At 37.0% G+C, this 16,232-nt stretch overlaps 1 protein-coding gene across 1 annotated transcript in view; it reads left to right on the top strand.

Annotated features, from left to right (window-relative positions):
• HAVCR1 (hepatitis A virus cellular receptor 1) overlaps positions 1-15,523 on the top strand; it is a 28,490-nt gene extending 12,967 nt beyond the window's left edge. The window contains exons 6-9 of the mRNA XM_036847299.1: positions 1,478-1,533; positions 4,577-4,691; positions 5,550-5,586; positions 13,312-15,523. Of these exons, the coding sequence (XP_036703194.1) occupies positions 1,478-1,533; positions 4,577-4,691; positions 5,550-5,586; positions 13,312-13,414 (311 nt within the window). The 3' untranslated portion in view covers positions 13,415-15,523. The remainder of the gene's footprint in view (positions 1-1,477; positions 1,534-4,576; positions 4,692-5,549; positions 5,587-13,311) is intronic.
• Positions 15,524-16,232: the final 709 nt, after the last annotated feature.

Raw genomic sequence — 16,232 nt, 5'->3', positions numbered from 1 at the left:
GTGATGTTTGGAAAGTCCATTGCACTGTGTTCCTTCCCCTATTGCTCCTTTCATTACAACATAATAGTAATAGCTGATATTTGTCTAATATGGTGTTTAGTGCATCTTCTAATGTGACAACTTTATGAGACAGACAGGTGCTATCAACAGCTTGTAGTTCAAGGTTACCCCAGCTAGAAATATAAATATATACATATACATACATAAATGTATATGCAGAGGACCTGATCAAGGTCACATTGCCAAGGGACATTGTCAGCATTGAAGTCAAGTTTTATCTGACTCAAGTCCAGGCTGTTTTTATTTATTTATTTATTTTCATGCTGTTTTTGCAACATCACCCATTCTGTATCTGAAGGACTTACTTAAGGTTATAACACAAGTCATACACAGAACCTAGACTGTAGATATTGTCTTTGGCTCTCTAAGAAGTAGTGTCAGAATGAATAAAATGTAGACACAGTAATGTAAAGTGTAAAAATTTGGGGGGATATAGTTAGTCCAGTTTCATTGCCACTGGACAGTGACATTTTTATAGCTTTGTCAGTAGTTAGGGAATTCGTAAGACCTGCAGTATTTTCACTGGATGGGAATGCAATGTGTGTGGTGGTTATGAGCTGAGGCTATTGTCCTTTACTAGAGTTGGAAACTTTAACCATTTCAGATCTGTTTCCTCATCTATAAAATGGGGTTTAAAAAATTGGTATAAGGATGTAAAGTGCTCAGTAAAAAGAGAAACCTGTATTTGACCTATAGTTGTTTAGGAGGGCCAACAGTATATGTTCTGTATGACAAAAGAGATATTTCAAGCACTATTAAAATTTGGATATTCAAAACTTTAAGGCATGATATCCTTTTATATTGGGGTTTTAGGTAGTATAAGATACTTTGGCCTTGGGGCTGATATAACGTATTTTCTAAAGCACTTCTGCAACAATGTCTAGGCACTGTGGCATATAATGTAGGAGTTGGATGCCACCTATTTCAGATATCTTAGTACATTTCACGCACATTTTAAATGTAAAAGCAATGTAACAACTATTTTGAATGGGGCGGTTCTGCTCTTTGGATGTGCAGTGGCCTCTGAGCACTCATTGGCAGCTTCTTAGCTGTCATGAAAATATTGATTACATAACTTTAAGTGGCAATTTTTAACCTAGTTCTGATAATGGGCCACTATGACTCCTCTAAAATTGTAGGTAAACTTTCTGTGTACGTGCATTTTTTTCCACAGAGAGAAAAAAAAAGGGTTCATTTTGGAAGGGTCCATGACAAAATGGTTTAAGAAGCACAACCTTACAGGTTAAATTAATAAATGTTAGTAACTTGGTATAACTCTTGCAAGCCTACAGCATTTAGCCATATGATTATTCAACTTTTCATTCATTACCAGAAGGCAATGTGAATGTATTTGGTGTTTGCGGTGAAAATTCAATACTTTTTGTCTTTCTAATTCATTTTCCTTCTTGTTGAGCAGATGGGTACGGCACTGTGACCCAGTCTCCAGATGCCCTTTGGCATAACAATCAAACTGTAAGCATATTCCTTCCTACTTTATTAGCCAGATTCACTTGTATGTCTCCCTGGAAGCAAGTTACATTTAGAGATTATTATTGTAAGACTAGTCCACACATTTCAAATAAAGGAAGAAAAGAATTTGACTCTTAAATAGGGATGCTTTAATTAACTTAAAAAGTTTATATAGATGCACTAGTTGTCAGAAATACCTGAAGAGTGATATTTTACTCTCTCTACACACACACACACACACACACACACACACACACACTCACACACACACACTACAGACTTTCTCCTGCCCAGAAAATTAGAAAAAAAGAGTGAATTAATTCAAGGATCGCGTGTTAACGTTACATACCAAGGACGACTTCAGTGATCGTTAGAGAAATAACGTGCTTTGAATTGATGTGGTGGAATGGGGGCAATCCCCACTGAAAGTATTATATAAATGAAAGTGTGATTGCTTAAACATAGGCCCCCTAATATCCTTTTCCAACCCAATTGTCCTCCTATGTAGAAATTTTGAGGCCACTTCTGAGTCTTTCTATACATAAACCTCCCCATATGATGACTTATTAAGGTCCTAACGTCTTGAAAAACTTTGTGATTCTGTAGGATGTTGTCATACTTTTTCCACAGTTAGCTTGAGAAGAATCTAAGGGGCTTTATTCTTATAATATTCATCAAAACCTCATCTTTCTAAGTAAGAAGAATTTATCAATAGGTCCTTTATGTTTGGCTCCCTTGGGTGAGCCAACTTTCCTTTTACTATGTGCAAATAATTCTTAGAAGCAACAAACCTAAAGAGCTTCAGGTATGAGAGTCACCCTGATCACAATTGGTGAGAAGTTGAAGCACAGCCATTGTAAGAGAAATTCAAGCTCAGGCAAAGTGGAGTTATTTAGTGTGAGGTCAAATGGCCTTATGTTGCATACCTTAGTGATAATGAGAGCACCACTGCATAGGAATGATATTGAAGATTTTACCAACTCTTATGGTATGGGCACTGATTGATCCGATGGATCTGTGCTGAATCTGTATATGCCTGTTAAATAGCAGAACTGCCACAATGTAAATGACTGTTATATTGTTATAGCTGGATTAAGAAAAAAGAAACAAACATTCTTAATGATGAGATTGTCCTTTACCTCAGTTACCGGCAGGGCAGGTATGTTTAGCAGCAAGTGGAAGCAATACAGAAGCAAGTGCACAACAGGCAAAATCGTGGGCTTTTTGTGTCTTGACTCTGAAGATGTCAGTGTGTCTCCCAGCTATCCTGAAACCAAGCAGCATATATTTCGACCCAGTAAATCAACTTCCTGAACTCCATATTAGGGAGAGAATTGAACCAATACGTGAAGATGTATAAGAAAAGATGTTCATTGCTGCTATTTATACTCATGAAAATGTTATAAACAACCTAAATGTTCAATAATAAGGGATTAATTACTTAGTCAATTACGCATGCCCGCTTATTGCCATTAAGCATGTTGTCACTGCAGTGCATTTACTGACGTGAGAAGACAGTGTTGATTGTTAAATGAAAAAACTAACTTTTAAAATAGTGTAGGGACTTCCCTGGAGGTCCAGTGGTTAATAAGACTCTGCGCTTCCAATGAAGCGGGTGCTGGTTCGATCCCTGGTTGGGGAGCTAAGATCCCAAATGCCGTGCAGCACGACCAAAAAATGTGTGTATGTATGTGTGTGTGTATAGTGTATATACTGTAGTATATATTGAATATAGTAACTGCTCTGTTAAGAAAAACACTAGGATAAAATTCTAGAAGAGTACGTAATGAAAAATGGTAATAGTGGCTGTTTCTGGATGTTGGGATTATGGTTGATTTTTGTTTTCCTTTCTTTATGCTTAGCTGCACATTCTAAAACGAAACTGCAGTTTTCATGTAACATAATATTTTTAAAAAGGAAGCAAAGCCTGCTTCCTGTAACTCCATGTTCCATGTAACCACTTTATCCTCCACAAGTAAGATAATTACACAGCTCTTCCCTCCCAAGACACTGGCTGTTCCCCCTTTAAGCAAGGACAGCTCATATGCTAAGTCACCATCCTTTGTGTTCCTCATCAGGAACACATTGATCAGGAAGTACCTAAATTATCTTTCCCAAGAACCCTATTTAATCTGCATTTGACAGACAGAGAAACAGCGGTTCAGAGAGGATAAATAACATGTCTAGGATCACACAGCAACTAAGTAAAAGAGCTGGAATTCTGACTCCAGAGATTAAACTCTTATGCAGGAAGAGACTTGAGACTTAATCTTTTTCTCTGATCTTCACTTCCTTTCTGTTAAAATACCTACCCCATGGGGCCTCTTTAGGATTAGAGTTAAGTTATGTAAAAGGGCTGAACATGATGCATGGCGTGTTTCGGTTTTATTCCGGGAAGTGATGATCCCTTATGAACCATACTAGGAGATTTAAATAAAGTTGTATTTCTTTCCAACTGTGCAGCATTTTAATTGTTAAGCAGGGCCATGTATATGAGCATCTACTTTCAAGTCCATTTATAAAGACATAGATGGAATCTTGAATTCTAGTTAAAAAAAAAATAGTTTTGTAATCAAGGGCCAATTTTAATAATTGAACACATTCACATAGCTTGAGATAACACCACCACGTCAACTTATATAGGAACAAAAATTGTTGTTTTCTTTTTTAATATCATAAGAGGATTATTTATGAAAATAGCTTATTAATTTTTTAAAATAGGTATAATTTACATATAATAAAGCACACTCATTTGAAGTGTACAGTTGGAGTTTTGACAAATGTATACACCTCTGTAAATACCACCGCAAGCAAGAGATAAAACATTTCCACCATCCCCAAATACATTTTGAATTCTAAATTGTCTTAGAATTTCACCACATGGTTGTAACTTTAAATCATTTGGTCTTACCCCCTCATGATCCGGAACTAGCCAAAGGCCAATAAAGATAAATGTGTCTGTGTACATTATTTTCAGAAATGTTTTCTACCCATAATTCTAAGAAGATTTTTTTTTTTTTTTTTTGATCTGCCGATGTTTTCTTAGCCTGTGACGCTGGCACAAGATCCATGGATGAGCACCAATAAGGGAGTCTACGTTGGAATCTGTGTTACTGCCTTGGTATTATTGCTCACGTTTTTGGTTTTCACGATTAGCAAAAGTAAGTCACCTCAGGACTGTGCCTGCGGGAGTTTTCTTGAGCCAAACTGCCTGTAGCCCTACACACCACATGATTTGAATTTCACATAACTTCCTTGGTTTTTACCTTGTTCTTTTTAAATTTTTTCTTTATCTTAAAATTATTGTCCCATAGATAGAAACATGATATTTAAATTCTCCATAGGAGAAATTAAATATGGAGAAATAAGCGTTGGTTGGGTAGAGTTGGGGTTTGGAAGGCAGCAAACCATTGTAATATATAAGATGTGTTCATTCTCCCTTTCCCCCTTCCCTCAAGAACCAAGTTTTGTCCCTATAAGGGGTGAAATTGTTGAGGGTGTTACAACACCCACTTAACAGAAGAAACAAATGGGACATTGAGAGGGATACCTGATTTCAGGGCTAAGAGTAGAACAAAGAGGTTCACAAGGCAGCCATCCAGGGCCTCCTGGTCTCCTTCCACCAGTTGTGCGTGTGTGTAAAACCTGTCACCTATGGAACAAACACAATCCCCCATTTTTTTTACAGTGAAATATAATTGCATTAAAGTAAGTTGGGACATGTGGGTGAATACACTAAACTATTAGTAAACATGAGATACTTTACACTAAGGGGCTTATTTGGCTCCTACAGATTCAAAAAAAGTTACCTGCAGTTATCAGGCAAGGGTCCAGATTGGTTTTTTTCCCCTTCTTTTTAAAAATATTTTCTTGTAAATTAATTTTTTCAGCTTCTGAGGTCTGTACAGATTTTGTTCATATCAAAGTAATAACAGTAATAATATACTTGTTTGGAAAAAAAATCTCATGAACTCTTTGTCTTACATGTTTAATTTTCTCTCACTTCTTCCCCGATTTAGGATATTTTTGCCTGGGTAACAAGGTGGAGCTACTACGGTAAGGTTGAAAGAGTTTGTGTCAACGCCTTTTGATATTCTTACTCTGGTAAAAATAAGGATAATTTCTCTCTCCCTCTCTTTTCCTTCTGAACTCTCCATTTTATACTCTGGATCCTGAAAAATCTAGTATATAGGGCACCTCCATTGCTGTCCAACCTTCCAGTGATATTTTTAGTGTCTCTGTATTTCCCTGGAATTGCGCCAGAACTGCTCCAGAAACAGTACCTCAAACCTGACCGCTTAGAGCAAGAGAACTAAATTGCAGATTTTGTTTGATGGGACATTTGAATGGGTTGTTTGGTTTGTTATTTGATTTCATTCAGTGCTTTGTTTATTGAGTGTTTATTGAATGCCTACTAAATTCCAAAGAGATGGACAAAACAGACAGAAACGTATAAATGAATAAACAGGGTACTTTTAGGACTTGCAGAGAAATGCCGTGGGGAATACAGAGCAGGGCAATAGGCTATGTGAGTGAGCCCCAAAGGAGCAGAAGGCAGTTCTGCAATGATCTGGAGGAGGATGACTCCAGGCTGAAGACATACAAAGGCACAGGCTAAGACACGTGCTTCCAGCTCCCCACCCTTCCCACCATCCCCACTGTTACGTGCCCAGCCTGCTCTGTTCCTTTACATTAGTTGTTGGGCCTCATAGCATTTGAATTTTTTGCAAATCTACCCCACTGCCCAGTGAAAAGTGAAAACCTCTTTATATGCATTCATGTAGTCATTTCCCCAAACACCTGTCTGTAATGGTAGGAAACCTCTGCCTACTTCCACATCCAAATAGCCTGCTTCATTTGGTCCAGCTTAGGCTTTTTTTTTTTTTTTTGAGGTATAGTTGTTTTGCAATGTTGTGTTAGTTTCTACTGTACAGCGAAGTGGAGTTCCCTGTGCTATACAGCAGGTTCTTATTAGTTATCTATTTTATACATATTGGTGAATATATGTTAATCCCGATCTCCCAATTCATACCTCCCGCCCCTGCTTTCCCCGCTTGGTGTGCATATGTTTGTTCTCTACATCTGTGTCTCTATTTCTGCCTTGCAAACTGGTTCATCTATTCCATTTTTCTAGATTCCACATATATGCATTAATATACGATATTTGTTTTTCTCTTTCTGACTTACTTCACTCTGTATGACAGTCTCTAGGTCCATCCACGTCTCTACAAATGACCCAATTTCGTTCCTTTTTATGGCTGAGTAATATTCCATTCTATATATATACCACATCTTCTTTATCCATTCGTCTGTCGATGGGGCATTTAGGTTGCTTCCATGACCTGGCTATTGTAAATAGTGCTGCAATGAATATTGGGGTGCATGTGTCTTTTTGAATGATGGTTTTCTCTGTATATATGCCCAGTAGAGGGATTGCTGGGTCATATGGTAATTCTATTTTTAATTTTTTAAGGAACCTCCATACTGTTCTCCATAGTGGCTGTATCAATTTACATTCCCACCAACAGTGCAAGAGGGTTCCCTTTTCTCCACACCCTCTCCAGCATTTATTGTTTGTAGATTTTCTGATGATGGCTGTTCTAACTGGTGTGAGGTGATACCCCATTGTAGTTTTGATTTGCATTTCTCTAATAATTAGTGATGTTGAGCAGCTTTTCATGTGCCTCTTGGCCATCTGTATGTCTTCTTTGGAGAAATGTCTATTTAGGTCTTCTGCCCATTTTTGGATTGGGTTGTTTGTTTTTTTGATATTGAGGTGCATGAGCTATTTATATATTTTGGAGATTAATTCTTTGTCCATTGATTCGTTTGCAAATATTTTCTCCCATTCTGAGGGTTGTCTTTTTGTATTGTTTATACTTTCCTTTGCTGTGCAAAAGCTTTTAAGTTTCATTAGGTCCCATTTGTTTATTTTTGTTTTTATTTCCATTACCCTAAGACGTGGGTGAGAAAAGATCTTGCTGTGATTTATGTCAAAGAATGTTCTTCCTATGTTTTCCTCTAAGAGTTTTATAGTGTCCAGTCTTACACTTAGATCTCTAATCCATTTTGAGTTTATTTTTGTGTATGGTGTTAGGGATGTTCTAATTTCATTCTTTTACATGTAGCTGTCCAGTTTTCCCAGCACCACTTATTGAAGAGACAGTCTTTTCTCCATTGTATATCCTTGTCTCCTTTGTCATAGATTAGGTGACCATAGGTACATGGGTTTATTATCTCTGGGCTTTCTATCCTGTTCCATTGATCTAAATTTATGTTTTTGTGCCAGTACCATATTGTCTTGATTACTGCAGCTTTGTAGTATAGTCTGAAGTCAGGGAGTCTGATTCCAGATCTGTTTTTGTTTTTTTTTTTTCTCAAGGTTGCTTTGGCTATTTGGGGTCTTTTGTGTCTCCATACAAATTTTAAGATTTTTTGTTCTAGTTCTGTACAAAATACCATTGGTAATTTGATAAGGATTGCATTGAATCTGTAGATTGCTTTGGGTAGTATAGTCATTTTCACAATATTGATTCTTCCAATCCAAGAACATGGTATATCTCTCCATCTGTTTGTGTCATCTTTGATTTCTTTCATCAGTGTCTTATAGTTTTCTGAGTACAGGTCTTTTACCTCCTTACACAGGTTTATTCCTAGGTATTTTATTCTTTTTGTTGCAATGGTGAATGGGATTGTTTCCTTAATTTCTCTTTCTGATCTTTTGCTGTTAGTGTATAGGAATGCAAGAGATTTCTGTGCATTAATTTTGTATCCTGCAGCTTTACCAAATTCATTGATTAGCTCTAGTGGTTTTCTGGTTCTTTAAAAAATGCCGTTGGTAATTTGATATGGATTGCATAGCATCTTTAGGATTTTCTATGTATAGTATCATGTCATCTGCAAACAGTGACAGTTTTACTTCTTCTTTTCCAATTCGTATTCCTCTTATTTCTTTTTCTTCTCTGATTGCCATGGCTAGGACTTCCAAAACTATGTTGAATAATAGTGGCAAGACTGGACATCCTTGTCTTATTCCTGATCTTAGAGGAAATGCTTTCAGTTTTTCACCATTGAGAATTATGTTGCTGTGGGTTTGTGGTATATGGCTTTTATTATGTTGAGGTACCTTCCCTCTATGCCCACTTTCTAGAGAGTTTTTATCATAAACGGGTGTTGAATTTTGTCAAAAGCTTTTTCTGTGTCTATTGAGATGATCACATGGGTTTTATTCTTCAATTTGTTCATATGGTGTATCACATTGATTGATTTGCATATATTGAAGAATCCTTGCATCCCTAGGATAAATCCCACGTGATCATGGTGTATGATCCTTTTAATGTGCTGTTGGATTCTGTTTGCTAGTATTTTATTGAGGATTTTTGCATCTATATTCATCAGTGATATTGGTCTGTAATTTTCTTTTTTTGTAGTATCTTTGTCTGGTTTTGGTATCAGGGTGTTGGTGGCCTCGTAGAATGAGTTTGTGAGTGTTCCTTCCTCTGCAATTTTTTGGAAGAGTTTGAGAAGGATGGGTGTTAGCTCTTCTCTAAATGTTTGATGGAATTCATCTGTGAAGCCATGTGGTCCTGGACTTCTGTTTGTTGGAAGATTTTTAATCACAGTTTCAATTCCAGTGCTTGTGATTGGTCTGTTCATATTTTCTATTTTTTCCTGGTTCAGTCTTGGAAGGTTATACCTTTCTAAGAATTTGTCCATTTCTTCCAGGTTGTCCATTTTATTGGCATAGAGTTTGTTGTAGTAGTTTCTTATGATGCTTTGTATTTCTGCAGTGTCTGTTGTAACTTCTCCTTTTTCATTTCTAATTTTATTGATTTCAGTCCTTTCCCTCTTTTTCTTGATGAGTTTGTCTAAAGGTTTGTTTATCTTCTCAAAGAACCAGCTTTTAGTTTTATTGATCTTTGGTATTGTTTCCTTTGTTTCTATTTCATTTACTTTGGCTCTAATGTTTATGATTTCTTTCCTTCTACTAACTTTGGGTTTTGTTTGTTCTTCTTTTTCTAGTTCCTTTAGGCATAAGTTTAGATTTTTTATTTGAGATTTTTCTTGTTTCTTGAGGTAGGGTTGTATTGCTATAAACTTCCCTCTTAGAACTGCTTTTGCTGCATCCCATAGATTTTGAGTCATCATGTTTTTGTTGTCATTTGTCTCTAGGTATTTTTTGATTTCCTCTTTGATTTCTTCAGTGATCTCTTGGTTATTTAGTAGCATATTGTTTAGCCTCCATGTGTTTGTGTTTTTTACATTTTTGTTTCCTGTAATTTATTTGTAATCTCATAGTGTTGTGGTTGGAAAAGATGCTTGATACAATTTCAATTTCTTTAAATTTACCAAGGCTTGATTTGTGACCCAAGATGTGATCTATCCTGGAGAATGTTCCGTGTGCACTTGAGGAGAAAGTGTAATATGGTGTTTTTGGATGGAATGTCCTATAAATATCAATTAAATTTATCTGGTCTGTTGTGTCATTTAAAGCTTGTGTTACCTTATTAATTTTCTTTCTGGATGCTCTGTCCATTGGTGTAAGTGAGGTGTTAAAGTCCCCCACTATTATTGTGTTACTGTCGATTTCCTCTTTTATAGCTGTTAGCATTTGCCTTATATATTGAGGTGCTCCTATGTTGGGTGCATATATATTTATAATTGTTATATCTTCTTCTTGGATTGATCCCTTGATCATTAGGTAGTGTCCTTCCTTGTCTCTTGTAACATTCTTTATTTTAAAGTCTATTTTATCTGATACGAGTATTGCTACTCCAGCTTTCTTTTGATTTCCATTTGCATGGAATATCTTTTTCTATCCCCTCACTTTCAGTCTGTATGTGTCCCTAGGTCTGAAGTGGGTCTCTTGTAGACAACATATATACGGGTCTTGTTTTTGTATCCATTCAGCGAGCCTGTGTCTTTTGGTTGGAGCATTTAATCCATTCACATTTAAGATGATTATCGATATGTATGTTCCTGTGACCATTTTCTTAATTGTTTTGGGTTTGTTTTTGTAGGTCCTTTCATTCTCTTGTGTTTCCCACTTAGAGAAGTTCCTTTAGCATTTGTTGTAGAGCTGGTTTGGTGGTGCTGAATTCTCTTAGCTTTTGCTTGTCTGTAAAGCTTTTGATTTCTCCATCGAATCTGAATGAGATCCTTGCCGGGTAGAGTATTCTTGGTTGTAGGTCTTCCTTTTTATCACTTTAAATATATCATGCCACTCCCTTCTGGCTTGCAGTGTTTCTGTTGAGAAATCAGCTGTTAACCTCATGGGAGTTCCCTTGTATGTTATTTGCCGTTTTTCCCTTGTGGCTTTTAATAATTTTTCTTTGTCTTTAATTTTTGTCAGTTTGATTACTATGTGTCTTGGCATGTTTCTCCTTGGGTTTATCCTTTCGGGGACTCTCTGTGCTTCCTGGACTTGGGTGGCTACTTCCTTTCCCATGTTAGGGAAGTTTTCGACTATAATCTCTTCAAATATTTTCTTGGGTCCTTTCTCTCTCTCTTCTCCTTCTGGAACCCCTATAATGCAAATGGTGCATTTTATATTTTCCCAGAGGTCTCTTAGGCTATCTTTATTTCTTTTCATTCTTTTTTCTTTATTCTGTTTCACTGCAGTGATTTCCACCATTCTGTCTTCCAGGTCACTTATCCGTTCTTCTGCATCAGTTATTCTGCTATTGATTCCTTCTAGTGTATTTTTCATTTCAATTGTTGTATTGTTCATCTCCGTTTGTTTGTTCTTTAATTCTTCTAGGCCTTTGTTAAACATTTCTTGCATCTTCTTGACCTTTGCCTCCATTCTTTTTCTGAGGTCCTGGATCATCTTCACTATCATTATTGTGAATTGTTTTTCTGGAAGGTTGCCTATCTCCACTTCATTTAGTTGTTTTTCCAGGGTTTTATTTTGTTCCTTCATCTGGGACATAGTCCTCTGCCTTTTCATTTTGTCTGTCTTTCTGTGATTGTCCAGCTTGGGCTTTAAGCAGGTCTTTCTTTGATTCCAAATCCATCTCTCTTAAGCTGCCAGCTGTTATTCCTAGTTCTCTTTCATTGGATGTTATTACATAGTCTTTCCTATGTCTGAGTTAATCATATGAACCAATCCACAGAACATGCCTTGAACTATGCCAAACATATTGCAAGTGTTCCATAAACATTGGCTTTTATTATTGCAGTCATGCCCTTCACAGCAGTGAACCTGTAAACCCTTCACAGGCACTATTATTATTCTTAGTCTACAGATTGGAGAACAGGTTGAGAGATGTTAAATGACATCCAAGGTCACACCCCACAGCAGGTAAAAGACTCAATCTTATGTATCTTAGAGTCCAAATCCCATACTTATAGAAAATTTTGACTATCTGCTTCCAAGAATGGAAGAAAAAAAATACTCCCTACAGGCAGAAAAGCATGAAAGATAGCATCCTTTTAGTTTATTTTTGTCCTTTTGCTGTTAACTTTTTTTTCAAGTTTCACTTTTTGTCACCTAATTAGAAAAGAAAATATTTATTGTAGGAAATACTGTATAATATGGAAAAGCAAAACAAAACAAAAACAAAAATGAGCATTTCCCCATGAAGTTATTTTTGGGGCACCTATATCACATTGACTCATTTTGAGCTACTGACTCCTAAACGGTTTCCACACATGTGTGACTAATCCATTTAAAGATCAGAGCTGAATGAAGATGCAGTACATTTCATATCATTTCTGGGCAGGCTTAGCTAATAAAAAGTAGTAACTATATACACTACAAATTATAAAAGAGTAGCAATATCAAAACTCCACAAATGACCTATTCATACACTTGATGTGTGAGCATATGTGTTATAAAAGTCATTTAACCCATGGCTTTCTAATTTTAACCATTAAGGCATGGTAAGATTTTTGACTCCATGATCTAGTATACACTTAGATGAAACAATACTATTTTACTATACCAGTATGCTCTGATATTTTGTATACTTATATATATTTATCTTAAAAACAGGATATAGACCACTAAATAGATTTAATAACCCTCTCTAAAGGGTCAGAGTCCACAGTTGGAAAAACACCAGCCAAACCATTTCCTAGCCATCTTTGAGAATATATATCCTGGTTTAGTACTTCAATTTGATATCTGATATTTGTCTTCTTAGATTTTCTTTCTTTGTTTTTTTAAAAATATTTATTTATTTGGCTGCATCAGGTCTTAGTTGTGGCACATGGGATCTTCTTTGAGGCATGTGGGATCTTTTGTTGCAGTGTATGGGCTTCTCTCTAGTTGTGGTGTACAGGTTTTCTCTCTCTAGTTGTGGCACGTGGGCTCCAGAGTGTGTGGGCTTTGTAGTTTGCAGCATGAGGGCTCTCTCATTGAGGCCTGCAAGCTCAGTAGTTCTGGTACATGGGCTTAGTTGCCCCACGGCATGTGCAATCCTAGTTCCCCGACCAGGGATCAAACCTGTGTCCCCTGCATTGGAAGGCAGATTCTTTACCACTGGACCATCAGGGAAGTCCCTAGATTTTCAATTTTTGTATTCTATTACATGAGACTCTAGAAGGAGACCAGTCTGAGGTTTTTGAAACTACTGCTGAGGTTTTCTACCTGCTTATTAAACAGACTTTCCTGAAACTTCATATTCACAACTCTGAAAGCTTCTATTTACTTCATAGGCTGTGTGAATGGGGTTCTGGGAAATGCAAATACCCAATCTTGCTTGAACATAAACAAATGCACTGCTCATACTTGAGAAGTGGTCTGCTTTTCTCTTACTCATGTTATTCTTTCTGTAGTGTGATTCCATTGAGGGACTCTCACATTGGAGCTTTGAAAAATGCAGCTCTGAAGCCTGTCCGAGCAGAAGACAATATCTACATTATTGATGACCTTCATTAAGTCATGGATCCAGTGGCCTTCTAAGGCGTTATGCCCTTGACTGTGGAAGACAGTGACCAGATATCACTGTGCCAGAGTCCTTTCATGAAGCAGGACAATTTTTCGGTCAGTTTCCCATGGCATTCCAACCAGTCAGTGACATTGGGTAGAGTGAGTCTAGCTCATCTGTGTACAGTCAACCTCTGTAACATTGTCCTAATTTTTTATACTAAAACTGGCTCAATCTTTCTGGTCATTGCAGAGCTCTCTCCAAAACATGAAATTTATTCCTTAGAATTGTACATTCTCTTTAGACCCTATGAATCCTGTTTTCTATCAAGAATTCTCCTTGGGGAGACTGAATAAACACTACTACCTCAGTTACCAAAGCTGTCAAGAAGAGCTGAATACCACTTAAAATCAGCAAATCCAATTTGGGACTTAAAGGACTTAACTTGGAAGCGTTTCATGATTGTATTTTTTTTTAATCAAGCAACTTCAAATGTTATATTCCTTAGGGCCCCCAAGGGTTTCAAATCATGGGAGTGTACAGGTTTTTATTTACGCAATGGGAAAATAGAAGTGAGTGTGATTTTGCCATTATAGGTAGATCTGGTTTCTCAGAGCTCTGGAAATAGAAGTGCTTTCCCTGGGGCCAGGATGGGTATTTTAGCAGTTAGAAGAAGCTAGCGTAGTGAGTGGACCATGGAGACACCAGGGGAAGAAAATCAATTGCCATATGGTTTATGCTGTTTCTGCTACATCGGTGCCACAGTTCTAGGCACTTATGTAGACAACTGGCAGACTCTCTGATGTAATTTTTAGAATGAGGCAGGGCGGAAGTAAAAGGAAAAAAGAGGGGGACGGAGTAGTAAAAGAGGCTTTCTGCCTTAGAAAAGCTAGTTTGCAAATATAATAGTGTTGTTTGAGAGTGTTACCAGTTTCAACCGAAATGCTAAATTGTCCTCAAACCACTTTGATTTTTTAAATTGTTTTGGAAGGATAAAGGGTCTTTTTCATATTGAATCAATTCCTGTGTTATATCTTTTTCACAGCTCAATTAAATTTTTGGTTTTTCCAGAAGAGTTAGACAAAGGCTAACGGTAAGGATATTTTTAGTCACTAGGAGCATTTCTACATGAACAGTTAACAAGACTGGAAATTAATTTCAATTTGAGTAAACCCTGAAACAACTCATGCTTGAGTTATTTGGGAGGTGTTCAGAGCTACTCACACCAAAGTGGTCCATGAGGGCTGGATGCTTGTTTTTGAAGGCAACGTTTTTGACACTTCTGCGGAGTTCTGGGAAAATAACAGGACCTCTGAATAAAGGTTATACGGGCAAAGAAGATTGCTAAACATTGTATACTAGTTTTTGCAAGTGGGACCAGTCTGATCTAGTTTAAAAAATTATGTTCCAACTACAGGGATTTTTTTTTTTTAATTCAAGACAACATGCATAACCATAGAGATTTCAAATTAATGTCAAGATGTATAACTTCTCTGGAAAGAGCTAACAACATCGGACTGCATCCCTCTGCAGCCAGGGCCCCACTAGATGGCACCACATCCCTCAGCCCCCCCAGCCCTTGCCTTGCCTGCAGGCTCATGTTTGTAACCTGCTTTGTGGCTTGTGGGGCTTTGAATTTTTGATGCGTGCTCTAGTCTCCGTATCCTTCCTGGAGTTTTGTGATGGCACATTACAAGTTGTGGGAATTTGATCAACTTTATTTAATCCAGCATTTCCAAAATTTGTTTAAAACCCCTGAACACCATGACTACTGGCATACCCAGCAGCATTCTGTAAAACAAGATGTGGAGCCTGGGAGAAAGCAGATGGTACACAGAGTTAGAGATAGGACCTGAGTTCTAATCCTAACTCTTACCAGTAACATTGGATGACATTAGGATAAATCATTCTTTATGCCTAAATTTTTAATATATTTTTTAATGAAGTAGAGATGATTTACAATGTTGTGCTAAAGTTTTTTTACACCTATTAGAATTATTTCCAAACATACATTGGTGTATAGTGGTAATTCCAATGACATATTCTTTGTGAGAAAAATAAAAGTGAAAAACACTACAGAAATGCAAAGTTTTCTTTTGTGTGTGTGTGTGGAGTTGGTAGTGATAGGAGATCTAGCATCAGTGCTCAGTAAATATTTTCAACGGTGCTGCGTTCATAAGCCCCTTGCTATATGGTACGTTTTATTATTTTTCTGAATAATGTTTCTGTTTTTGAAAAGTTGATATTGGGTACTTTGGCTATCGTTTTATACTGTACAAAAATTTGTCAATAACTGAGAGGGAGAATGGATTAGAGGGAAGGAAGGCGAGGTACTTAGTTAATATTAAATTCTTTTCTGTAAAAGTACCAATTTTATATAACGAATTTACCTTTGTTTTTGATCTTTTGAGACCATCGAGATTTCATTTTCTACAATTGATCTTGGGGCTTTAGGACATTGGTATAATTAAAACTATATATTTGAACTTAGGAAATTTTGCACATCTTTAAAAGTAGAGGAACCAATCTTTCACTGATGGCTTTGAAGATAATTTTGTGAGTACATGAAAGTGTGAGGGACTCCTCATCACGAGTCATTTGTACGTACACTCATTAATAAAACACATTTTTGTTTTCATTTTGGAAACTGACTTGCTTTCTTATTCTCATCATTTAGTCAAGGCCAGCCATCTTCAACTTGCTGTGGACTCTCAGGACAAGGGCAAATGGGGCAAGATTTGAGATTCAGGTGTGCCTGACACTCCTCTAGGTGCCGGGGGTGGAACAGAGAACAACGCTGAACTCCAGTTCCCAAGAATCTCCAATTCA

Source organism: Balaenoptera musculus, chromosome 3, assembly GCF_009873245.2.
Source record: "Balaenoptera musculus isolate JJ_BM4_2016_0621 chromosome 3, mBalMus1.pri.v3, whole genome shotgun sequence".
Lineage (NCBI taxonomy): Eukaryota > Metazoa > Chordata > Mammalia > Artiodactyla > Balaenopteridae > Balaenoptera > Balaenoptera musculus.
The sequence above is the reverse complement of the archived record's forward strand: the minus strand, read 5'-3'. Positions and strand labels throughout refer to the sequence as shown.